Raw genomic sequence first — 22,492 nt, forward strand, 5'->3', positions numbered from 1 at the left:
CTAGTAGAAATATGACAACACATCCCTATGGAAACTCCTCTCCATTGTCTCTATCTCGAGGCTTACTACATAGACTTATGGAGGCTCAAGAAACCACCATAAGACATTGGTCAAAACAAGGTCCTAAAATACTAGATAGTAAAGATCCATACAACCATCCCTCTATTATTTCTTATTGACCTCCCTTAAATGTTTTATTTAATGTGTCATACCATGCATCATGAGTGGGTTAAAATTCCTTGCCCACTTTGTAACCTCGCTCTTAATTATGCTTATGTGCATCATAATATCTCTTACACCACTACCCTTTTCATAAATGCTCTTACACATTATTTATGAGAAAAGATATTCTTTTACATCTATAAAGTAAATGACAAAACAAAATAAATTACACATGACATAATAGCCAAGTCATAAAGTTGAACATCCCTTTCATAAGAACACATAAAATAACAAATAATTTGAACATTATATCTACAAGTTATATGATACAACCAATCCCAACAAAACTAAAATACAATTTAAAATATTTATAAATTATATAATCACTATAGAACGCAGAATTAAACAAAGTGTCCCATCTTCTTTTCCTTTAATGTATTAAAGCAAAAAAAACTCAATTAAGATTTTGTAAATGATGTTGCCATGCGAATGGCCATAGTGCACACCTCTAACATCGTTCCCACAGCCCACATCTGCACCATCTCTGCCTCCCTATATGTGGCATTCCAGAGAAACCCATATCTCATATAGAAGCTGAACTTTGTCAACAACTACTTTTATTGAAAACCTTGTGGACAAGTACATTTATAAAAAAGAGGCAATATTGACCCTTGAATAAATAAATAAAATGAATACATAAGCTGATTTTTGGGCTTAGTTGACTCTCTTTTATTTCTTGGATGGCTTGAAAAGAATAAATATTGCGAGAGGAATGGGAGGAAGAATTCATGCTTAAAGCAAGCCTCCATCATAGGTAACTGATGTTGCTGGTAACCATGAATCGCCGGAGATGAATGAAGTTACGGTGAAATTTTGAGCATCAGTGCCGTTCATCACATGATAACCAGCCCATGTAACTCGATTTGAAGTACCGGCCCCGGGTCCTCTGTTGGCATATTCACCAAAATATAACGTACTCAACGCAAAGTCACCGGACCATGCTAACCACCCAGCAGGCTGGATATAACTGTCTAGATAAGACTGCATGTAAACAGTACGAGAGTACAGTTTCCATGGCCTACCCAGGTATGTGGGGAAAGAGCTGATAACAGGAACCAGATCCGGTGCAGCAGTTACATTACAGTTGTGAATTGATATTCCAGTATTTTGATTTGGGTCAGTTCTACCTTGAGCAGTATAAAGATTCTGCTGGTCGTCCATGGGTTTCCGTGCAAGAAGAGTTCAGTCCTGAAAAACTACTGCGGCATTGCCAAAGATGAAATCCACAGTGCCGTATATCTCGCATTCTCTGTAGAATTGGCGAAGTGAGTGTGCGTAGAGAGTGTCTTGGTATCCCTTCAAACTGCAGCGGTAGAAAACAGAGAGATCTGCTCCCACTTGTAGAGCAACCGCCTGGAGCTTCACTGCGCCTGCCGTGTTCTCAATCGTCAGGTCCCGTGCAATAAAACCCTTCCCAGTTATGGCTGCATATATATCAATTCCCCCATTTTAGCATCCGAATAAAAACTAAAATTTCAGCAACTGAAATACATCTAACTATGACTGTATTATGTGCAAATTAATGTGCCACTGTCGGGTATCATTTCAATAATCTCTGAAAAAAAAATGGTAATAAATCGCTTAGAAGCTTACCCAGTGTCGCAGAACTAAATGTAGTCCACCCATCTACAACACTTCTGTTTCCAGTAATGACTGTGGAATCAATTCCATCGCCAATGAGCATAATATTATATTTATTATTGGCTACACTAACATATTCCGCGTACACTCCCGCCTTAACATAAATGACTAATCTGGTTGCGCTTTTGTGTGTGGCAGCATTGAGGGCATCAGTAATGGTGGTATAATTACCGCTGCCGTCCTTCGCCACCGTCACCACGTTGCCCGTTAAGCTGACGCCACTGGCCGTCTGCAGAAGCAATCTTCTGTCCCTCCGAGACACCCACGATGGAAAGCCATCGTCCACAGATCCATACTGAGACAAGAAATCATCGTCCACGCGACTAACTTGAGGGGTATCAGATAAAAGGCGGCGGTTTTTGACAGAAGTTTGAGCAGAGTCCGTGCCACCGATCCAATACTTCTTTACCAAAGCAAGAGAAGTGCTTACGGAGCGCGAGGAATTAGATATGTGATTGGTGAAAGAATATGAGCGCAGGTTTACGTTTGCTTCGTAGAGGCCGTCCAGACAGGTGACCTGGTTGGTTAGGGCTGCACTCAAGTAACTCTGAACATCCACTGCTTGCTTCCATTGTAGAGAGTCTCCTGTCAATTTCGCCAGACCGTTATTCAAATAGTCTACTGTAAGATCGTAGAGTTGGCTACAGTCCTGGAGCGCTTGGCTATTCTGAGCGTCACCGGGGGGGCTCGGAATATATTGCCGAACAGTATTTGCTTCAACTATGCTCCTCTTCACAGCCATTTGACTCATATCTTTGGGACCTGCTTGTGATGATGCTGAATTTGCATAGAGACTGGACTCGCAGAATTTACGATCAGGAGCCAGCTCGCAAGCAGATTGAACATTTGTGGCGCCTTTACTTTGATAAAATGAGACAAATATGAATACAATCAAAACAAGCTGCTTAAAAGCCATCAGTTCAACCCTGAAATACCCTTGATTCAGCTTGAACTATATTGCGTTGATTAAGACACACACAGAGACTGTTATTTATAGGGTCGATAGATAAACTGAAGACAACAGAATTCGTATAAGAGGTGCCTCTTCAGAGAAGCCTCTGGGCCCAACCTTAACTTGTTTGTGCAAATGATTATATTTCAGCAATTGTTATAAAATCACTAGTTTTTTTATCTATTGAGCTCACCATTTTCAACATCGTCTTTATTTTCTGACATTTAATAAGCTCAAAACTTGGATCACGTAAAGAAATAGATTCTGACTTCAACAGGCCAGTGGTAGGAAATTCATGATGTACCATTGTTTATATAAGGTTGAATTTTTTGGTTAGACAGGCCAAACTATAGTACAAATCATTTGCTGTATTTGCTCAAAACCATTGTTCAGCACAACTATGTTGATGATCAACTTTGAAACTTTTACTCTGCAATTTGTTGCTTGGTCGAAGTTGTCAATATCAATCCAAAGTTTCACCTAATATTTGTTTAGGTGTTATATGATTTACTGGCAACATCAAAATTTTCTCTATGCACATGTTAGATTCCACCGACTTGAATTGACCAGTGCAGTCATATTTTCAGAAGGACGAGGGATTCACCGCTTGCAGTTTGTTTGAACTTTCGCCAGTTGTATTATGAACCGCGTTAACTGCACACCGGCTTCTATGTCAGATTTGGATCAGTACTGTAATTATTTTATCTAACAACTATATTCAATTGCATATTTTTCTCAGTCAAATGGCAATTTTAGATTTCATCTAAATTATTGTTATGACTACTGATTACTGAAACTACATGGAGATCTAAGAATAACAATGCACATAAATGTACCCTAAACATTTAACTCTTTCTAAAATTTAATTAATTAATGTGTATTTACTTAATCCATATGTATTTCCTTGAGCATCATTTAAATTATTATCGATTGTATAATCTATATGATTAGACTTTAAATTTATCATATGTCATTCCCTATCCACTATATCATCAATATGATTACAATTTAAATTTATCATATATGAAACATTGGAAATGTAAATGGTAGATAATGGAAACATTTTTAGCTGTTAGAATTTTTAATAAGATATTTTTTAAAGGACAAAAAGATTATGATTGAAAAAATAAAATATAATTATAAATATAAAAAAATTAAATATTTGAGATAATAATAGTAATAAGGCATTTATCATATACATTGTAAGAAATGGTTGATAAAATTAATGTTGTAAATAAAAATAATGGCGAGCAAGGCGTGGCAAGCTGAGCAAAGGACGGAAAGCGAAGAGCAGAAGGAAGCATTCGAGGGTCGCTCGCTGGAGGGCGAATACCAGTAGAAGGTTCATGAGCAGATGCGGGGTAAAATCGATGGTTCAAACAGGGGGCTAGGGAAGGAACAACCAGCAGATAGGCAGGCAAACTGGCAGATTTTGGAAGTCGACTGGGATGATCATGGTCCAACACACAAATTCCGTAATAATGATAAAATCTCAGAGGAGTAGGACGCTGCGCCACAACAGAAATTCATGGAAGAAAGTAACATGTCGGGACTGGTAGCGATTGATTTAACGGAGGAAGTTGTCGATAATAAATATATTTGGGAGGATCTTGCAATTATCGCTAGAATTATTGGTCTGAAGAAACCTAGGCGAAGCATTACCCCTTGGGTAGAAGAGAATTGGGGCAACCATGTTGTGGTGAAATTCCTGCTGAAAGGCTTTTTTGTGGTTGTCTTCGTAGAAAAAGGAACAAGGGATCAAACCTTGAATTTAAAAAATTGGTTTTTCGATAATTTACCATTGTACATCCAGTGTTGGACACCCAATTTTAACCCGCTCAATCTAGCAATTTATGAATCTCCCAATCGAATATTGGGAGACCGTGCCTTGAGAAAATTGGTCGAATGCTCGAAACTCTTCTTGAGATTGATGAGGATATCATTGAAAATGATTCATATGTATATGCTAGGATGAAAATTGCAGCAGTCAAGCAGATTCCCACCCATATAAATCTTATAACGGCAAATGGATTATGGAAACAAGGCATTGAAATTAAGAAAGAACTCTATGTTTGCCAAAGATGTGAAAGCAAAACCCATCAAGCCAAAAATTGTAGAATTTTTGTGCGAAGGGCATATAATAATAAGCAGAGGACTAAAGATAAGGAAAAAGCGATGTGGTTAAAGAAAATGAATGAGCAAAATCGGCGGCCTCCTGCGATAAATGAATCATTGCCTGATGCTATGACATATCCAGAAACTAACTCCCAGCCTTGTCAGGTGCAACTAGAAATGAATTATGTGGAAAGAGTGGCAATACCGAGCCAAGTTTTGTCTTCTCTGCTAGGTTCTCAGGCTATAAACACTGTGGAGGAGTGCACAAGTGATATTGATACAAGTAATTGAGGCCGAGAGGATGAAGATGATGTCTTGAACAACCTAGATCCCAGATGCATTAGCCAATCAACCAATAACTTTCATTAAAACTTTGGTATTATAATACTGCTATACTATCTTTCCATAAGCTCTTTCCAACTGCATGTTGTTTCATCCATAAGCTCTTTTTTTAGGTGTTTTATATAACACAGGAGATGAAGAAACTGTTTGAACAAGAGAGAGATTTATTTAATTAATTTTTATTATTTATTAATTTATTAATTATGATTTTATTTATTAATATGGGTATTTATTTATATATCTTTTCTTATTTTATTAATAGGCTTTTTGTGACCATGGTTTATTTTATCATTGGTTGTTTATTGTTATTATTTCTCTTTTTATCCTATTAGGATTAATTAAATATTCTACTTACCTTACCTACCCTATTGTTCTATTGGCTGAATTTTTGGGTAAATTAATTAAACAAGGGACGCAATGCGTCATGTTCCTGCCAATAGTGTTACTAGTGTAGAGTAGATAAAAGTAGAAATTAAGAAAGAAGGGCAGAAAGAGGGAGATATTTAATGGAGAAATAGAGAGAGTTAGAGAGATGCATCAAGTTCCTAGATATAGTGTTGAAGAGGCAAGAGAGCTAGATAATGAGATATAGATAGATAGGAAGAGGGGAGATTTGAAGAAAAAGAGAGGGGGGAAGGATCTGAAATTTTTATTTTATTTTTTTTAATTATTTTAGTTAAACTTCTTCAAGAGAAAGTAATTGGTTGAAAACACAAATCAAACTCGAGTTTCTTGCCAATAGTGTGATGTTTTAGACTAATATGAAGTTTTAGTGGGAGGATCATTTATGATAGGTTACAAATTAGTATATTAAAATTGTGCTTTACTTTGCAAATTTATTGTAAATCTTTATTTTTTTTGTAGAAGAAACGGAGTTTATTAAGCCAATGTTTCTGGAATCTTTATTTTTTTTACTGTATTGACTATTAGAAATTGACTTCACTATTGGTTTAAGAGTATTTGAAAAACATCCAAGGGGGTGAGCTTAACTGGTTAAAACACTGGGTTCTCACTGTGGAGACCCAAGTTCAATTCCCAATTAGGACATCTAAAGTGGAATTCTAAGTTATGACTCTTGGCCTTTCATAGGATGGGGAAGGTCTTGGGTCAATCTAATCAAACATAATAATAATAATAATAATAATAATAATAATAATAATAATAATAATAATAATAATTCAAAATATTACAGCTACGGCCTATTACCTATCAAAAAAAAAAAAGAGTATTTGAATTTAAATGTTTGAAATTATAGTCAAAACTAACTTAGAATGCATTGGAATAGCAAATTAGATCTTTTAATTGACCAATAATTGCAAATTTACTTTGTTTAGTGGTGGGTACTTACCACTTAGTATTGTACTAATATCATTTGTTTAGGCTTGTTAAACATTATTAAGCCATAGTAACATTCTCTTTACATAACATGACAAAACATAAATGGAATTCAAAAGACTAAGTTTAAAATAGGAAAAAAAACCTTGAGATTACGAAATAATACATTCCTAAGTTTAAAATAGAAAAAAAAAACCTTGAAATTAAAAATTAAAATATTATTCATAAAAATAGAGAAATTTCCATAGAGAAATAAACACAATAGACTAATAAATAATAGAAGAGTATTATGATTTTTTTAAACATATCATTTTATAATCTATAAAGATAGTTGATAATTATCTAGAAGATTTGACTTCATACTTTTATAATAGTAATTCAATAAAGTAGTTATTTTTCATTCTTTATGTATGTGTGTAAAAGTTTGTTTTTTTTTCTAAATTACCATTTTTTAATTAACAAATTGTTTGGACATTTCATGTAATGAGTACTTTTTACTTAAAAAAATTAACAAAATATAATTCAAAGTAAAAAATGAAATTAAAAAAATTTGAAAAAACAAATAACATTGTAAGAGCTCATCAAGCTCAGAGTGAGTTTCCATTTTATCTCCAATGGTATATAGATCCTAAATACAATATCGTGGATGTCGAAAACACCAACACACAGACCAAAGAGACCAAAAATAGAGACCAATAGAGCCTTGCAATAAAAGTGGGTTGTAACGTGAACAAAACATAGAGATATTCCACGCAAAATGTGTGCCTGAGACCAAAAAAAAAAAAAGGTGGGAGCTTGAGACAAAACATGAGAGCAAAGATAGAAAACGTAGGAGACTGTTTGTAAAATGTCTTAAAGGAATATCGATGGTGATTGTTGGAAACGCACAAAGTAAAAAAAAAAGGTCTTCTCACAACTTGGTATGATTCCAACAAATACCAAAATGGACTTGTTCAAAATTCTTTAGAAACTATCAACCAAGTTTGCAGACATAAATAAGGTACATTAAATTTTAAACAAAATGCATAAACCTGCAAACATAGACAAAGAAAATTAATTGTTTGATAGAATGCTCAAAGTAACAATCTCATGAATTTCATGATTTGCAAACTTCTATCAAGCGAAAATTAAATCAAATGAAGAGACAAGACCTGTCCCACCGAGCGTGCCAAATGAAGATGCAAAATCAAGCCTGAGATCTTATGAGAGAAGGTCTAGTTGATTCAACATCGGACAATGAAGAACCTACGAGAGAAGCATACATGCAAAGCTAAAATAAACAAAGCACAAACACATGCATTAACAGGAATTTGCCTCCATTGTTCTCCTACCACTCAAGATCTTGTGTTCAAATTATGGGCGCTCTCAGAAAGCATATGCACAAGAATCTATGGTGGATGGATTTTGAGGATGAGTGCAAGATGATTGAAAGATATGAGATGTGAATGTAAAAGAAAACTAACTAGAATGCAAAAGAAAAAAAAGATGCAAGAGATGCATTGATTTGCTAGATTGCTAGATAGCCTCAAATGAGAGAGGGGGTTGGGTTTTTATAGAAGTCCTCAATGATGAATCCAATGTCAAGATTAATGTGGTATAAAGGATTGATGTAAAAATGAAGAGTTTTTATCCCACATGCATTACATGAGTGAATTAGACAGAGTGGGAATTGATAAACAGGGAATGGACTAAGCATTCAAGAGATTTAGAAAATGGTTTTAATAATATAATATATTAATAGATTAAAATGAATAATAATATAATATTATGATATATTGATGAAAAATGAGATAATATATTGATGATTAAATATTATAATGTAATGAAGAATAATAATGGATAATATATTATGAATAATGGATAATAAGAATATTATATAATAAGGATCCACCTGATAATGGGAAAAAATAAGTTTCATTATGAGGACATTTTAATGGAAATTTTTATGTGTCTACAAGTAGTAATCAAAAGAAGATGTTAAAAGTGCATGCTTCAAGAGTGTTGTAAGTGGACAATATTGAAAAGATAGACTATAAGCGAAAAATATGCAATAGAAAGACAAGTATTGTAAATGTATTGAAGAGTAAAATTGGATCAGTTGTTTTATACAATGAAATATCATGATGTTCTTGGTTTAAGTTTGTGTATATAAGAAACCTCAAGGAGACTATCAATTCTCATATTTTCACACTTTGTTTGCTGATTGTGAAGTGTTAAGTTGTTTACAAGTATCTGAAGATAACAACATTTGGCTTGTAATAATTCATTTATACAGATTAATATTGTTAAATGTAATAATTCAGATATGAGAATAGTGATAAGTTATCTTATTTGTAACATCTTGTGGTTGGTGCCTCAAGGATGTTGGGTTGGCGCTTGCATTGAAGAATTTGTGATAGCCAAAGTTGGCACCCTTTGGTAAGGAATTGGGTGATTCCTTAGGGTACCCTTAAAATTCCTTCCCCTTAAAGAATTGTAAATCATTTTCATCTGTGAGGCTAGATTATGATAGTAGATCCAAGCAATATTTCTCACTATGGTTTTTCCCATCCAGGGTTTCCACATATTTCTTGTGCATGGGCTTCATTGTGTGGTTACATCTCTTTCAAATTTTAGTTTCTGGCAGATTTAAGTTTCAGTTTCAATTCAGATTTTATAAAGTTCATCAAAAATTTATTATCTTAACGGTCTAATTTTTTTGTCTTCTACTAATTCACTCCCCCTCTCAGTAGAAGAATTATGTTCTACACTATTAGCTTAGTTTCAACAAAAAGAATATGGAACCTACACTTAGACATGAGTTCAACATGGACTTATTGAGGAGATCGTGCTTTATAGGTGGCATTCCCCTACTCTTGAGGTTTGCTTGATGCTGAATAATCTTATAGGAACTTCCCACTTGGTTTTCAAATGGATTATTTCTTTGTGTTGTTTCTTCCATGTGTATGATTCTTGAGCTACAAATGCCAATTACGAGAACTTGTTTGCGAAGTAGAGACATTATTATATTTTTCATTGTCTCATTATGTTTAGGCCTTTATTTATGGTGTTACTTCTTATAATAGTATTCTAAGGAGTACAAGGAACATGTTTAGTGACTTTGGACATACTCCCTTGGTGTGAAATTTTTATAGGTTTCATTTTCCTTTAGTTTGAGAAGCATACCTCTATTTTTGCTATGTTTGACATTACGCTTGAATAGTTAGATATTGGTGACTTTTTAATTTGTTATTTCGAAGATGGATACATTACTTTTCATAGCTTGAGAATGTGTGAGTGTTGTAGGACGTGTTGGTTGCAAGATACCTTTGAATATTATTTGTACATTTACAAATTAATGGGTGTTCTTTGAAACCAAAGGTTTTCGAGTACATAATCCATGTCCTTTATGTAAGTTCCATTGATAAACTGTTGGATGCTATGGTTGATTCTAGACCAACATTAATCAAATAGATAGTATTTTGGGATGCATTTGTGTTCATTATTGGATAGTTTATTATGTGATTGTGATTTTGATAGTGTTGAAGTTTATATTGCAAATTTTCACCTTGGAGGACTAATTTGTGTAGTAAAATACATCTACAAGGACGTGTGGTTGAAAATTGGTTTGGATATGTGGAAAAAAAAGGTCTACCTATGATGTGTTTACCCTATTTTAAGGTGTAGTAAGTTGGATGTTTTAGCAATAGGTTTTCATTATTCCAATTATTGAGTTGAGTATATATAAAATACTCTATCATGTTTTTAAGGAGATGGAATTCAATTTTTTGTGTTTGGAATGAAGCGTGATATAATGGTTTTTGTATGATATAAGTGTGATGTTGGATTCAATTTTTTATTTCATGTGTGGTCATGATGGGGGATGAATGGGAATTTTATGCATGTAGAAAATACTTTGTTGAGCTCATGAGATAAAAGGATACAATTGGTATAGCATTATTATACCCTTTGATGTTCAACTCAAGATTTATCAATGTTCACTTTTAATCATGCAAGATTTACAATAAGAGGAAGAATATTGGATTGATTCCTACACCTTGTTCCTAATGTTAAATTATGTATCAATTATTTTATTTTATTCTACCCCCATCAAAAAATATTCCTACCTTGACTTGATTAATATATCATGAGTATTCGTTAGTATGATGTACTTGTAAGAGTTTGTAAGAAAAGCAATGTCATGTAAGATGTATAAGAACATCTATAACATTTTAAGGTATATGAGAGGTTCTATAACATGAATAAGGGCATATAAGAGAGGTGATGAAATGGATTATGAATATTTATCCACTTTATTGGTTCCCAAATCAACAAATTGCAAAACCCTAAGGATATGTCAAGCTCTATAATTAGGCTTAGCAACTGACTTGGTCAACGAACGAGAATTAATCTACAAGAGGATCAATTACTCCTGCACTTTTTCTTCTGCTATACCAAGGCGAGTGCACCTTTTGACAATTAGAGAATATGTATATGTTGATACCCCAAATTCAAATCCCCTAAGTAAGACAAATATACTTGAAGTGGATGTTTTACACCTTATTACTCCTACTTCTACCTACTTCTCTGAAATAAATAAACAAAAGTTGAATCTCCAATGAATAAAAAAAAAATTATATATTTTAGATCAATGCCTTCCTTCAGGTCTACAGAGTCAAATGTACCCAATTCTTGATCTGAATTCAAGTTACTTGGCATACAAATGTGTTTATACTTTATATAAACATGCATAAATATAATATTATCAGGTTCTTCTTTTTAATACAACTATTTTTTTCCAAATTGTTGTAATTCAATTAAATGGAATTTAATTCTACCTTACAGAAACCAATTAATCAAATCACACAGAGTAGAGAAAGTTGCTTTGATAAATTAGAAACTACCCTTGTGAATTAAACAAATGAGAAAGAAATAAATTGGAGACAACCATATAATATCTTATCATCCACAATCAACAAATAACTGAAAGAAGGAAATATGAATTCTTGTATTATAGTTCGCCACTATAAGAAGGTACAAAATTTCTTGCTACTGCTATTGCTTATATTTCTATCTATTTCTCTATATTTTTATTTGGTCCTATTTTCTCCCTTATATATCAAAATTGGGATAAGCAACAAGCTTCAAACCATTACAACATAACCATTCATAACTATTTAATATAGTTAGCAAATAAAGGACTTAATCAAAGTTTTTTAGACAGATTTTGTCAAACAAATAAAGTGCTTGATAACATGGAATAAAATAAAACATAGCACATTTTCAACCAATGAATGTAATTAATCCTTTTATCATAACATTGTGAGTGGCAACATTTAACCCTTGGGCCTAGCAAGGTTCTACTTATAGTAAAGGCATCATTCACATTCACCGATGGTATTTTGCTACTCTAGTCTCTTAAGGCCTTCAAATAGGTGGTCTCTGTAATCGCTTGGCCATTTATAACTTTGAATAGCAAGTACATTCATGAGATGACCTTTCCACCGTTTGTCAGTCATTACTCTCACCTCCATGACAAATTTTGAATATCCAACCTCCAATGTTATGATTGTGTCCTAAAACAAATTGAAAATTTGAATGTTCATGCCCTTTTATTCTTTCATATATGTCATAATTCTTGGCACCATTTGACAAAAATCAATTCTCCAATCACTGAAATCTCTGATTTGGTTATCCTTGTCAATGATATAAGGTGTGGTCCAGTGTTGAAATGTATGAAAAGAATCAATTTTCGCCCTTACTGTTCTTTGTTGGAGACATACTTGAGCTCTTCAGTGATTGTGCTTATTGCTTTCTTAGTTTCTTTTATTTCACAAGGAGCATCAGGATCCCTTTGTGTTACTTTACACAAAGTGACTAGGGTAAGATACAGTGGCTACCGACTTTTTGCCAAAGCTTCCAACTTAGGTTTATTTTCCTTAAATGTATCCAGCATCCTCAGCAATGACTCATAGCCCTTATACACCTCATCTAACCTGTCAATAATGAGTTCTACTCTATGTGTCAATATTTATTCAAAGGTATTAAGGATCTGTTGTGGCACCTTTTGCAAAGCTTCTTCATTAGCCACTCTTAAGTCCTTGATCTCCTTCTCATACTTTTGCTTCTTCTTACTCTATCCTTTACTATTTTAAATGTTGTTTGTTGGTGTAGGGGTAGCATATTTGTGCAGGATGATGGATTTACTTTGGCTAGCAAACTATCCTTTTGCTTTGTCTTTCCTCATAGCATTTTTAATATAAAACACTAATTTCATCATTCATCTCCTTGTGCCCCTTTTCAAGTTCAATTATTTTTTGTTGTATGTGTTTAACTACATCTCTGCTAACATAGCAAAGTGCATGGTTATTGTGGCCACCTCCAATGGGGAGGTATCTTTCATGGTTTTAAAAATAGTTGCTCCCTATGTCTCTTTCACCATATCTACTAGCTTTGGCTTGCTAGTGCTTTTAAAGTTCACCCAAGTAGCTAGTATCTCATTTTTTGGGTTATACCCTATACCACTTACCCCTTCTTCAGGAAATCAAACTCTGCTATCAGCATGGGGTCTTTTTTCTACCTCACTTGATCTAATCAGAACATTTTCTTTAGTATCATTCCTGGAACAATCAACATATTACTCTTCATGACTATTTCCCTTGCTTTTGCTGGAGTAATGTGTATATCATCAAACTTTATCTCTTTGAAGGTTTGGGCAATTATTTACTCATGCTTAGATTCATCCACACACATGAGGTTCATCTATTTTCTTTCCTCAAACTCTATCTTTATTTACATCTAGAAATATTTGAACTCTGGAGTATTTACAAACTCATTATCTTCTATAAAACTCATTGATATAGCTATACTTTCATCCACAGTATTCATAGGCTATGCCCCTTCTGCCATTTGAGCTTCATAGCAATGTGTTTCTTCTTCATACCTTGGTGGAGCCATTTGTGATTTCTCTTCCCCTTCATCACCCCTTAAAACTCTCAAAGCACTAATGGCCTCATCAGTGTTGCCTTCTCTTTTTGATTCTTCATAAGGCACAAGGGGATCCGGGTCATCTTTCCTTTGTTTCTTAGGTGGGGTGAAGTAGGTGAAGTCTCCTCCACATACTCATCATCAGATACATTATGAATAATAACCCCATGGGGTTTCTTTGGTGGAATTGTGGCCTTCTTTGGTGGGGATCAACCGCCTATTGGTTTTCCATAATTTTTTTCAAAATTGTGTAGAGATACAAATCAATTTTCTTTATCTCGTCAATTTCATCATCAAAAAATCCAGGGAAATTAGGGTCCCTTTTCTTCTTTTCTTCTTTTCTTCTTTTAATCTCATCAAAACATGCCACTTCTTTTTCTCTGCACAATGTCTTGACATGATACACAATTTTTAATCAAATCTTCTTGTATCAGCACCTCATGTGAAATTGTTTTAACAAAAGAACCAACGTGACATTTTGGATCACACATTCTCTCCTGACCGGATTTCAAAGAGTATTTTGTCTTTAGATAACCTTGCAATCTTTCCAACATATTTGATATGATGTAAAATTCTACACATTTAGTGACATGGGGCAAGAACATCCCCTTCTTTATTTTCTCTATCACTTCCTTCTTAATTCATAACATTCGCCACATAAATTCCAAAAATGCAATCCTGAATGATACAAATATGGATAACAAGTGAGGACCCTGAGGGCACCCATATACTTTAATGATGGTGTGCTCTCCCATGTAGAACCAATCAGAAAAATTATGAGTATGACCCTTTTCAGGATCAAGGGGAAGTGGCCTCATTACTCTTCTCAAGTTCAATGACAATCTTTCAACCTTATGGTTGAGGGAACCGAAAATCACAATAACAAATGAATAATGAAAAATCTCATAATCACAATCCCTGCACTTCTTATCCCATAAATAATACCATAACTGCACTGGTAGCCTATTTCCATTATCAACCACCATCCCACATTTTAGTCTTTGGCTAAAATCTTACCTGTTTTGATATAAAATTAAATAACACAAAAGGGAATAGTGGCAGAATTCACAACTCTTTCTCTTTCCACGCCATAATTCAATCTTGAATTTTCTTTCATAATTTAAAGGCGGAGTCAAACTCAAGGTTTACTTCAAAAAAATTTATTTTCATGTCCATGTACATTAATGGCACTTGCATTGTTGGTCTAGCATCATCTCCTAATACTTGACATAAAGCAAAGTATGTATTTTGGAAGTACATATGGAAATCCTCCACTTGAAATGGTTCATTGCCCAAAATCACAAGTTTGTTTTTCATGCCCCTCCTTTGGTCGAATGGAAGCTCATCCTTCTAAAGATTTTCCTCAAACTATTATAATCCATATCAAACTACTCTAGGTCAACCTTAGTCGGAGCCTATTTGTTCAGCATGAAAAAATCAACAATGGTTGATTTTGTGACCACTAACAAGGGGTTTGCACTAGGAATTCTAACAGTTCTAGTTACTGGGTGATAATTGTTCGTTAAAACAAGTCAATTCAACATCAATGAAGACATTTGGTACTATCAACTTTGCTATATCCAAGGTCCAGGGGTTTGATTCTAGGACCTTCCCTTCTCTGTTTTTATAAAAATACCAGAATAGATCCCTTCCTACTATTGGAATTGTAGCATCTCGACAACCCTCTAGCCTATCTTTTAATTCATTCTTAGCTCCGATGTCCACTGACCTAGGTAATACAACTAATAATGATTTTTCTAATGTCTTTTTCATTGGGTTAGATGACCTAGGTTTTCTTTCAGAGCTTTCACCCCTATTGAACTTTCTCCTTCTTTAGACTCTTCCTTCTTCCTAGGCATTTTGACTCTATGCTTCTCATTGGAAATTCAATTGAATTATTTAAATTATACAGTTCAAGGAGTAATGGAGTACTTACTTGTGTTTATGCAGATGATTTTGGCCTGTTTTTCCTTCATCACAAAGCCCACTCTGTATAATTCTTCAGCTTGGAATGAAAATTTCAAGCAAAAATTGCCTATTAATTGTGTCTCTTGAGGGTCTTTTCTTAATTTAATTCATGTGTTCCATTAACAACTCCGCCACCTTTTCTGATGCAGGAGCATCCCTAGTTCTTGGCAATCTTGCATCAACCAAAAATATTTCTTTTCAGTTTGTTTTCTATTTTGCAATTTCAACTCTTCTATCTGCATTTTCTTGCTTTTTCTCACCGAATCTTGCGGAGCTGGATTTTGGTCAAGGACATAATCATCTACCTTATTCTTGAACCGTGGTACATTTAGATCTTTTTCCGGCAAGTTATTGATTCTGGATTTCGAGACAGTTTTCTGGCTTAGAACTTTGGAACTGCCTGGACCTATCCTGCTATTGGCAAGCCTTGTGGATCCTTGGTTCATTGTTTTGACATTCCTTGGCATGTGGCCAACCTTCCTTTTGATCCACACTTCATCCTAAGGATTTTCTAAAGGATTCTCATTGGCAGAGGCCGACTTGGTGGTTTTACACGTTTCATCATGTTCATCATTGTTTGATTCTTCTTGGGCTAACCCAGATCCCTCTAGATCATATAAATCAATGTAATTCAACTTGTAATTGTGTGTGTGAAAAGTGGCCCTGTATCTGTATCTGCAAGACACAACACTTCAATTAAGTCATTAGATGCATGGTTAGTCAAATATAAGCATGAATATGAAAAACCATAACAAACCGACCCATTGCCTTCTAAAAGATGCGAGTATAAGATTGCTTTCAGATTTGTATAAGCAATCCAGTGACTAGACTACACCAAGAAGAAGGATGTTAATCTATATGGGCATGATATTAAGCTAGATGGATTCAAAATTAACCTAACAAGATTTAAGCAATAAATGAGATAAATGATCTAAATATGTATGCAATATTCTCAATGAACCTAGAGCAAAATCAGCATAATAACAATATATTCTCCAAGATTTTGAATGAGAGATGAGAGCCTGAATTTATAGAAAATTCAGAAAGAAACCAAAGGCTGAGATCAAATTATGATGAGCGGTCAAGATTTTCCAAGAGGAAGCACAATCCAGGTGAATTGATGTGATTGGATGCTTTTCTCAGTTTTAAAGGAAATTGAACTAAAATTAAGATAAAATCAAGAAAAACTGATTTATTCTCTATTTCATTCAATTTTAAGATTTAATTGTTTTAATTGCTTTCTTTGAGATTATCTATCAATTTTTAATTTGTTTTTTTCAAGATTATCTCCAATTGATTTCTTTTCTCAATTTTTAATTCTTTTTTGTCAATTAATTCCTTTTTTGATTTATTTCCTTTTTTGAAGATTTATGCTCATAATTTCCAATTCCTCTTTCTTGAATCTTGATTTGTTTCCTTGTTTTGAAGATTTGTGGCAAAATGATTTATTTTCAAATTAATTCCTCTTTTTGATGATTTAATGGCAAATTGATTTATTTAATTAAATATGCAAAAGATATTTAATTAAAATAAATAAGATAATTGTTTAAAAATGATTTATTTGGAATGATCAATTAATTAAATAAATATTTAATTAATATTGATTGATTAATTTTGCCATGTGACATTGATGATTTAAGAAATTAATTGTGTGCTCAAGATTGATTTAATTGCCTTCGGTTAGGACCTTGGTGAGGTTGTCGAGATTAGGGGCTCATGGTTTAGATGACCATTTTTAGGGTATTACAGTAATAATCAATTTTTTAGAACCGAGAAGATCTATCTCGAGGATAAGTGGTTCGGTGTTGACTGAGACTCATGGAATATGTCTATAACCGGTCAGTGAACCGAATCTTGTAGCCCACATTTTGTCGGCATATTATAAAGTTTTTATGATATAATCAATTAGTTTTGCATTGCCTCCATCATCAGTCTTGCTTTCGTTTTGTTTTATTTTTGTTTCACAGTCTGGATAGATCTCATTGAGGTCCCTCCTAACCATGACTACAACAAGTGGTATTAGAGTGAGATTTTGTTCCGAAGATTACGTTGTTTTGAAGATTTTTTGTTGTGGGGTGGCAGATTGTGGATCTGACCTACAATTGTAGATGACTGGCATAAATATGGCGTGAAGAGGAAATATGAATGGTGGAGCACGTGGGAATGTAGACCCTATTGTGATGGAAATGTTAAGAGGAATTGCAGCCCAGTTGGAAGTTGTAGAAACAACCTAGACAAGAGGCTAACATATTGAAGATGTGAGCGAAGATGAGGAAGAAGAAGCATCGGCAGAACAAGTAGCAAATCCATCAGCGATTGATACGGATGAAGAAAGGTTCTTGAGGGTTTTGAGTAGGGTGAACACCAAACCATATTTTACCCCATCAAAATATGATGACAAGTTGGATTCGTATGAATCAATGGATTAGATCTCAGAGATGGAGAAGTATTTTGATTTTAAGAACATCACGGAAGAGAGAAAAATGAAATATGCATATACTAGGTTGAAAGGTCATGCATCCCTTTGGTGGGAACATTTGCAAGTTGATGGGTAGAGAAGAGGTAAAGAAAATATCAAATCATGGGAGCGGATGGTTGCCAAGTTGAAATCAAAGTTTATGCCAATTGATTATCAAATAAATTTGTTTTGTAAGTTACATAGCCTGAAGTTGAAGGAATCAAGTGTGAAGGAGTATACAGAAGCATTTTACAAGTTGAATATCAAATCCATGCATGTCAATAATGAGGTTGAACAAGTTGCGAGATATTTGAATGGGTTGTTGATGTCTATGCAAGACAAACTTGATTTGATCAAGTTGCAGATCGTTGAGGAAGCTTACCAATATGCCCTGAAAGCAAAAGAGATGTTGAACAAAAGACATGAGTAGAGACAGAGAGGTAGAGGTGGAAGGATTTTCGGAGGAAGATTTCAAGGAGGAAGAGGATATTCTGAAGAAAGAGGAACTTGTACATATCAAAACAAGGACAAGGAAGTAAGCAAGGATGGTATTTCATACTAGAAGGATGACAAAAATTTCCACTGGAGAAGAGAACCTTATGGTTACCGGAATGAGGGTTTTGGAAAAGATGATAGAAGATAGGAAAAGAGAGTATTTAAAGGAACTTGCTTTAAGTGTCATGGAGAAGGACATCGTGCATTTGAATGTAGGAAGACAGAGAACACTGGGAGAACAGCATTGGTAGAAGAAGACCCTACCGGATCAGCTAACAAACCGGAAGATGGAGAACTGTTGATGACGAGGAGAGATTTGTTTCATATCAGAGACGATGAAGAACCCTTGCAGAGCATAAATTTGTTCAAGACCAGATGTAAAGTATCCGGTAAGTGTTGTAATGTCATTGTTGATAGTGGTAGTTCAAATAATCTTGTTTCAGAAGAGATGGTGAATAAATTGAAGTTGGAGAGATTGAAACACCCTAAGCCTTACCAGATAGCATGGATTAAAGATGATCATAAGCTGTTAGTAAGTGAGCAAAGTTTGGTGAAATTGAAAATTGGGAATTATCATGATGAAGTGTTGTGTGATATTATGCCTATGGATATTTGTCACATTTTGTTGGGAAGACCTTGGCAGTTTGATAGACAGGCAATACGTGATGGGAGGAAGAACACATACACTATTGTTGCGAATGGGATGAACCAAACCTTGTTACCTTTGGAGGAACCCTTGAAGAGTGAGTTTTCCGCAAATGCTAGAATTTGTTTGGTAGATGGAAGGAAATTCCTCGATGCAATGACACATGAGAATGTGCATTTTTTCTTAGTTCCTAAGAAGACTGAGAACTTGGAGCATGAAGAACAATCAAAGGAGATAAAGGATTTGTTGACAGAGTATGAAGATATCATTTCAGATAACGTGCCTGATGGATTACCACCTATAAGGAGTATCAATCATTGCATGGACCTAATTCTCAGAGCTAGTTTGCCTAACAAAGTTCCACACCGGATGACACCAGCAGAGAATGAATAGTTGAAAAAGCAAGTGCAAGATTTGTTGAGGAAAGGTTTGATCCGAGAGGGTCTGAGTCCTTATGCAGTTCCAGCAGTGTTAGCATCTAAGAAGAACAAAGAATGGAGGATGTGTACCGATTCCAGAGCAATAAACAAGATCACAGTGAAGTACTGGTTTCCTTTGCCTAATATGTATGACATAATGGATTGTTTGACTGGAGCCAAATACTACACAAAGGTAGATTTTAAGAGTGGATATCGTCGAATCAGAATCATAGAAGGAGATGAGTGGAAGACAGAATTCAAGACAAATGAAGGTTTGTATGAATGGTTGGTGATGTATTTTGGGTTGACTAATGCACTGAGTACTTTCATGAGATTGATGAATGAGCTATTGAAGAAATTCTTGGGTAAGTTTGTTATTGTGTATTTGGATGGCATTTTGATTTTCAATAAGATAAAAGAGGAGCATCTGTTGCATTTAAGAAAAAAAATTTGTAGAGGTTGAGAGAAGAGAAGTTGCTAATAAATCTAAATAAGTGTAGTTTCATGAAGGAGGAATTAGTCTATTTGGGATTGGTGATATCTATGAATGGATTGAAGATGGATCTTGAGAAAGTTAGAGAAATTATTGAATGGCCTACACCGAAAAGCATTGGAGAGGTAAGATCATTTCATGGATTGGCTAGTTTCTACCGGAAGTTTATCAGAAATTTCAGTTCAATTTGTAGCCATGTGACTGAGGCAATGAGAGGAGACAGGAAATAATTCAAGTGGACAACCGGAGCAAATAAGAGTTTTGAATTGTTGAAGCAAAAGGTGACTGAGCATCGTATATTAGCTTTACCAGATTTCAACAAAGTATTTCAAGTGGACTGTGATGCAAGTGGAAATGCAATTGGAGTGGTATTAAGTTGGGAAGGGAGAGCAGTAGCTTATTTCAGTGAGAAGTTGAATGTTGCCAGAATGAGATATTCGGTGTATGAGCAAGAATTTTATGTCGTAGTTCAATCCTTGAAGAAGTGGAGACATTACTTGTTGCCTAAGGAGATTGTGTTGTATATCGATCATCAAGCCTTGCAGTATTTGAACAGTCAGAGTAAGTTGAATCAAAGACATATGAGAAGGATAGAATTCTTGCAACGTTACACCTTTGCGTTGAAGCATAGAAGTGAAAAGTCGAACAAAGTTGTTGATGCATTGAGTAGGAGGAATTTTCTAACAGAGATGAGAGTGATAGTGTTAGGATTTGAGGAGTTGAATACCTTGTATGTTGATGACATGGATTTTGCATAACCTTGGAAAGCATGTAGAGAACCAGTTATGGTGGATAGAAGTCAGTGGCTGGATTATTTCATTCAGGATGAGATGTTATTCAGAGTCCAGTTATGTGTGCCTAAGAGTTCCATGAGGGAGAATTTGATAAAGTAAAATCATAGTGGAGGTTTAGTCAGACACTTTAGTGTTGATAAACCAATAGCATTGATGAGTGAACATTATTGTTGGCCTCAGATTCATAAGGATGTCAAGAAATTTGTGTAGAGTTGTAGAGTTTGTCAGGTTGCAAAAGGTATTAGTTAGAATGTGGGATCTTATAAGCCTTTGATAGTAGCAGAGAGACCTTGGGAGGATATAAGTATGGATTTTATACTTAGATTTCCAAATACATGGAGAGGGAATGATTCTATATTTATAGTGGTGGATAGATTCTCAAAGATGGCTCATTTCATACCCTGTAAGAAGACATTAGATGGAGTGCATGTAGCTGACTTATTTTTCAAGGAGGTAGTGAGATTACATGGATTATCTAAAAGCATAGTTTTAGACAGAGACACTAAGTTTGTCGGTTATTTTTGGAGAGCACTTTGGAAGAAGATGAAGACATATTTGAAACTCACTTCTAGTTTTCATCCTCAGACTGATGGACAAACATAAGTAGTAAACCGAAGCTTGGGAAATTTGTTCAGATGTTTGGTTGGAGAGAAGACCGGAAGTTGGGATTTGATTCTTGCACAAGCCAAGTTTGCCTACAATAATTCAGTGAACGGGAGTATCGAAAGAACACCTTTTGAGATTGTTACCAAGGTACACCCTAGAGGTGTCTTAGAATTGAGGGATATCAGTAATGAAGAAAAGAGGAGTGCAGAAGTAGAAGAATTTCCAAATCATATGAAGGCCTTACATGTTCAGGGTAAGTAGCTTTTGGAGGAAATGAAAATCAAATATAAGGAGAAAGTAGATGAGAGGGGGAGACACAAGGAATTTGAAGTTGGCGATCAAGTAATGGTGTCCCTGAGAAAAGAAATATTTCCAGTTGGAACCTATAGCAAGTTGTAGATGAGGAAGTTTTGACCTTGTAAGATTTTGAGGAAATTCAGTTCTAGAAATGCATATGAAGTGGAGTTACCAGATGGTTTGTTTATTTCGCCTATATTCAACATTGTAGATCTACATCAATATCATGAATCAGAATTCAGTTAAGATAGTATTACAGACTTGGAGAAGTAGATGCCCTAGAAGGAACTAGATCATATTGAAGATATTTTGGACAGTAGGATTGGGCGCAGCACCCAGAGCACTCAGTACAGGGAGTATCTTGTGAAGTGGAAGAACATACCAGTGAAAGATTCATCTTGGATTTCTCAAGCTAAGGTAGACCGCCTTAGTTTTCCTCAAACCCCAGCAAAGTGAGCGACTCACTTTTCATCAACCCCTGATGTCTGATGCGGGAGCATCCTTGGTTCTTGGAAATCTTGCATCAACCAAAAATATTTATTTTTAGTTTATTTTCTATTTTGCAGTTTCAACACTTCTCTCTGCATTTTCTTGCATTTGTTCATCGGATCTTGCAAAGCTAGATTTCGATCAAGGAAATAATCATCTACCTTATTCTTGAACCACAAAACGTTTGGATCTTTTTCCGGCAAGTTATCGATTCTAGATTCCGAGACAATTTTTGGCTTAGAACTCTAGAACTA

General features: G+C 34.8%; 1 protein-coding gene across 1 annotated transcript; it reads right to left on the reverse strand.

Moving 5' to 3' along the window:
* Nucleotides 1-583: 583 nt before the first annotated feature.
* On the reverse strand, nt 584-2,952 carry LOC131030483 (pectinesterase). Its single transcript, XM_057961324.2, is given in 2 exon segments — nt 584-1,646; nt 1,816-2,952. Coding segments are annotated over 2 exon segments (1,656 nt in total). The 5' UTR covers nt 2,780-2,952; the 3' UTR covers nt 584-954.
* Between the last annotated feature and the right edge of the window lie 19,540 nt (nt 2,953-22,492).

Source organism: Cryptomeria japonica, chromosome 2, assembly GCF_030272615.1.
Source record: "Cryptomeria japonica chromosome 2, Sugi_1.0, whole genome shotgun sequence".
NCBI classification, from domain to species: Eukaryota; Viridiplantae; Streptophyta; class Pinopsida; order Cupressales; family Cupressaceae; genus Cryptomeria; species Cryptomeria japonica.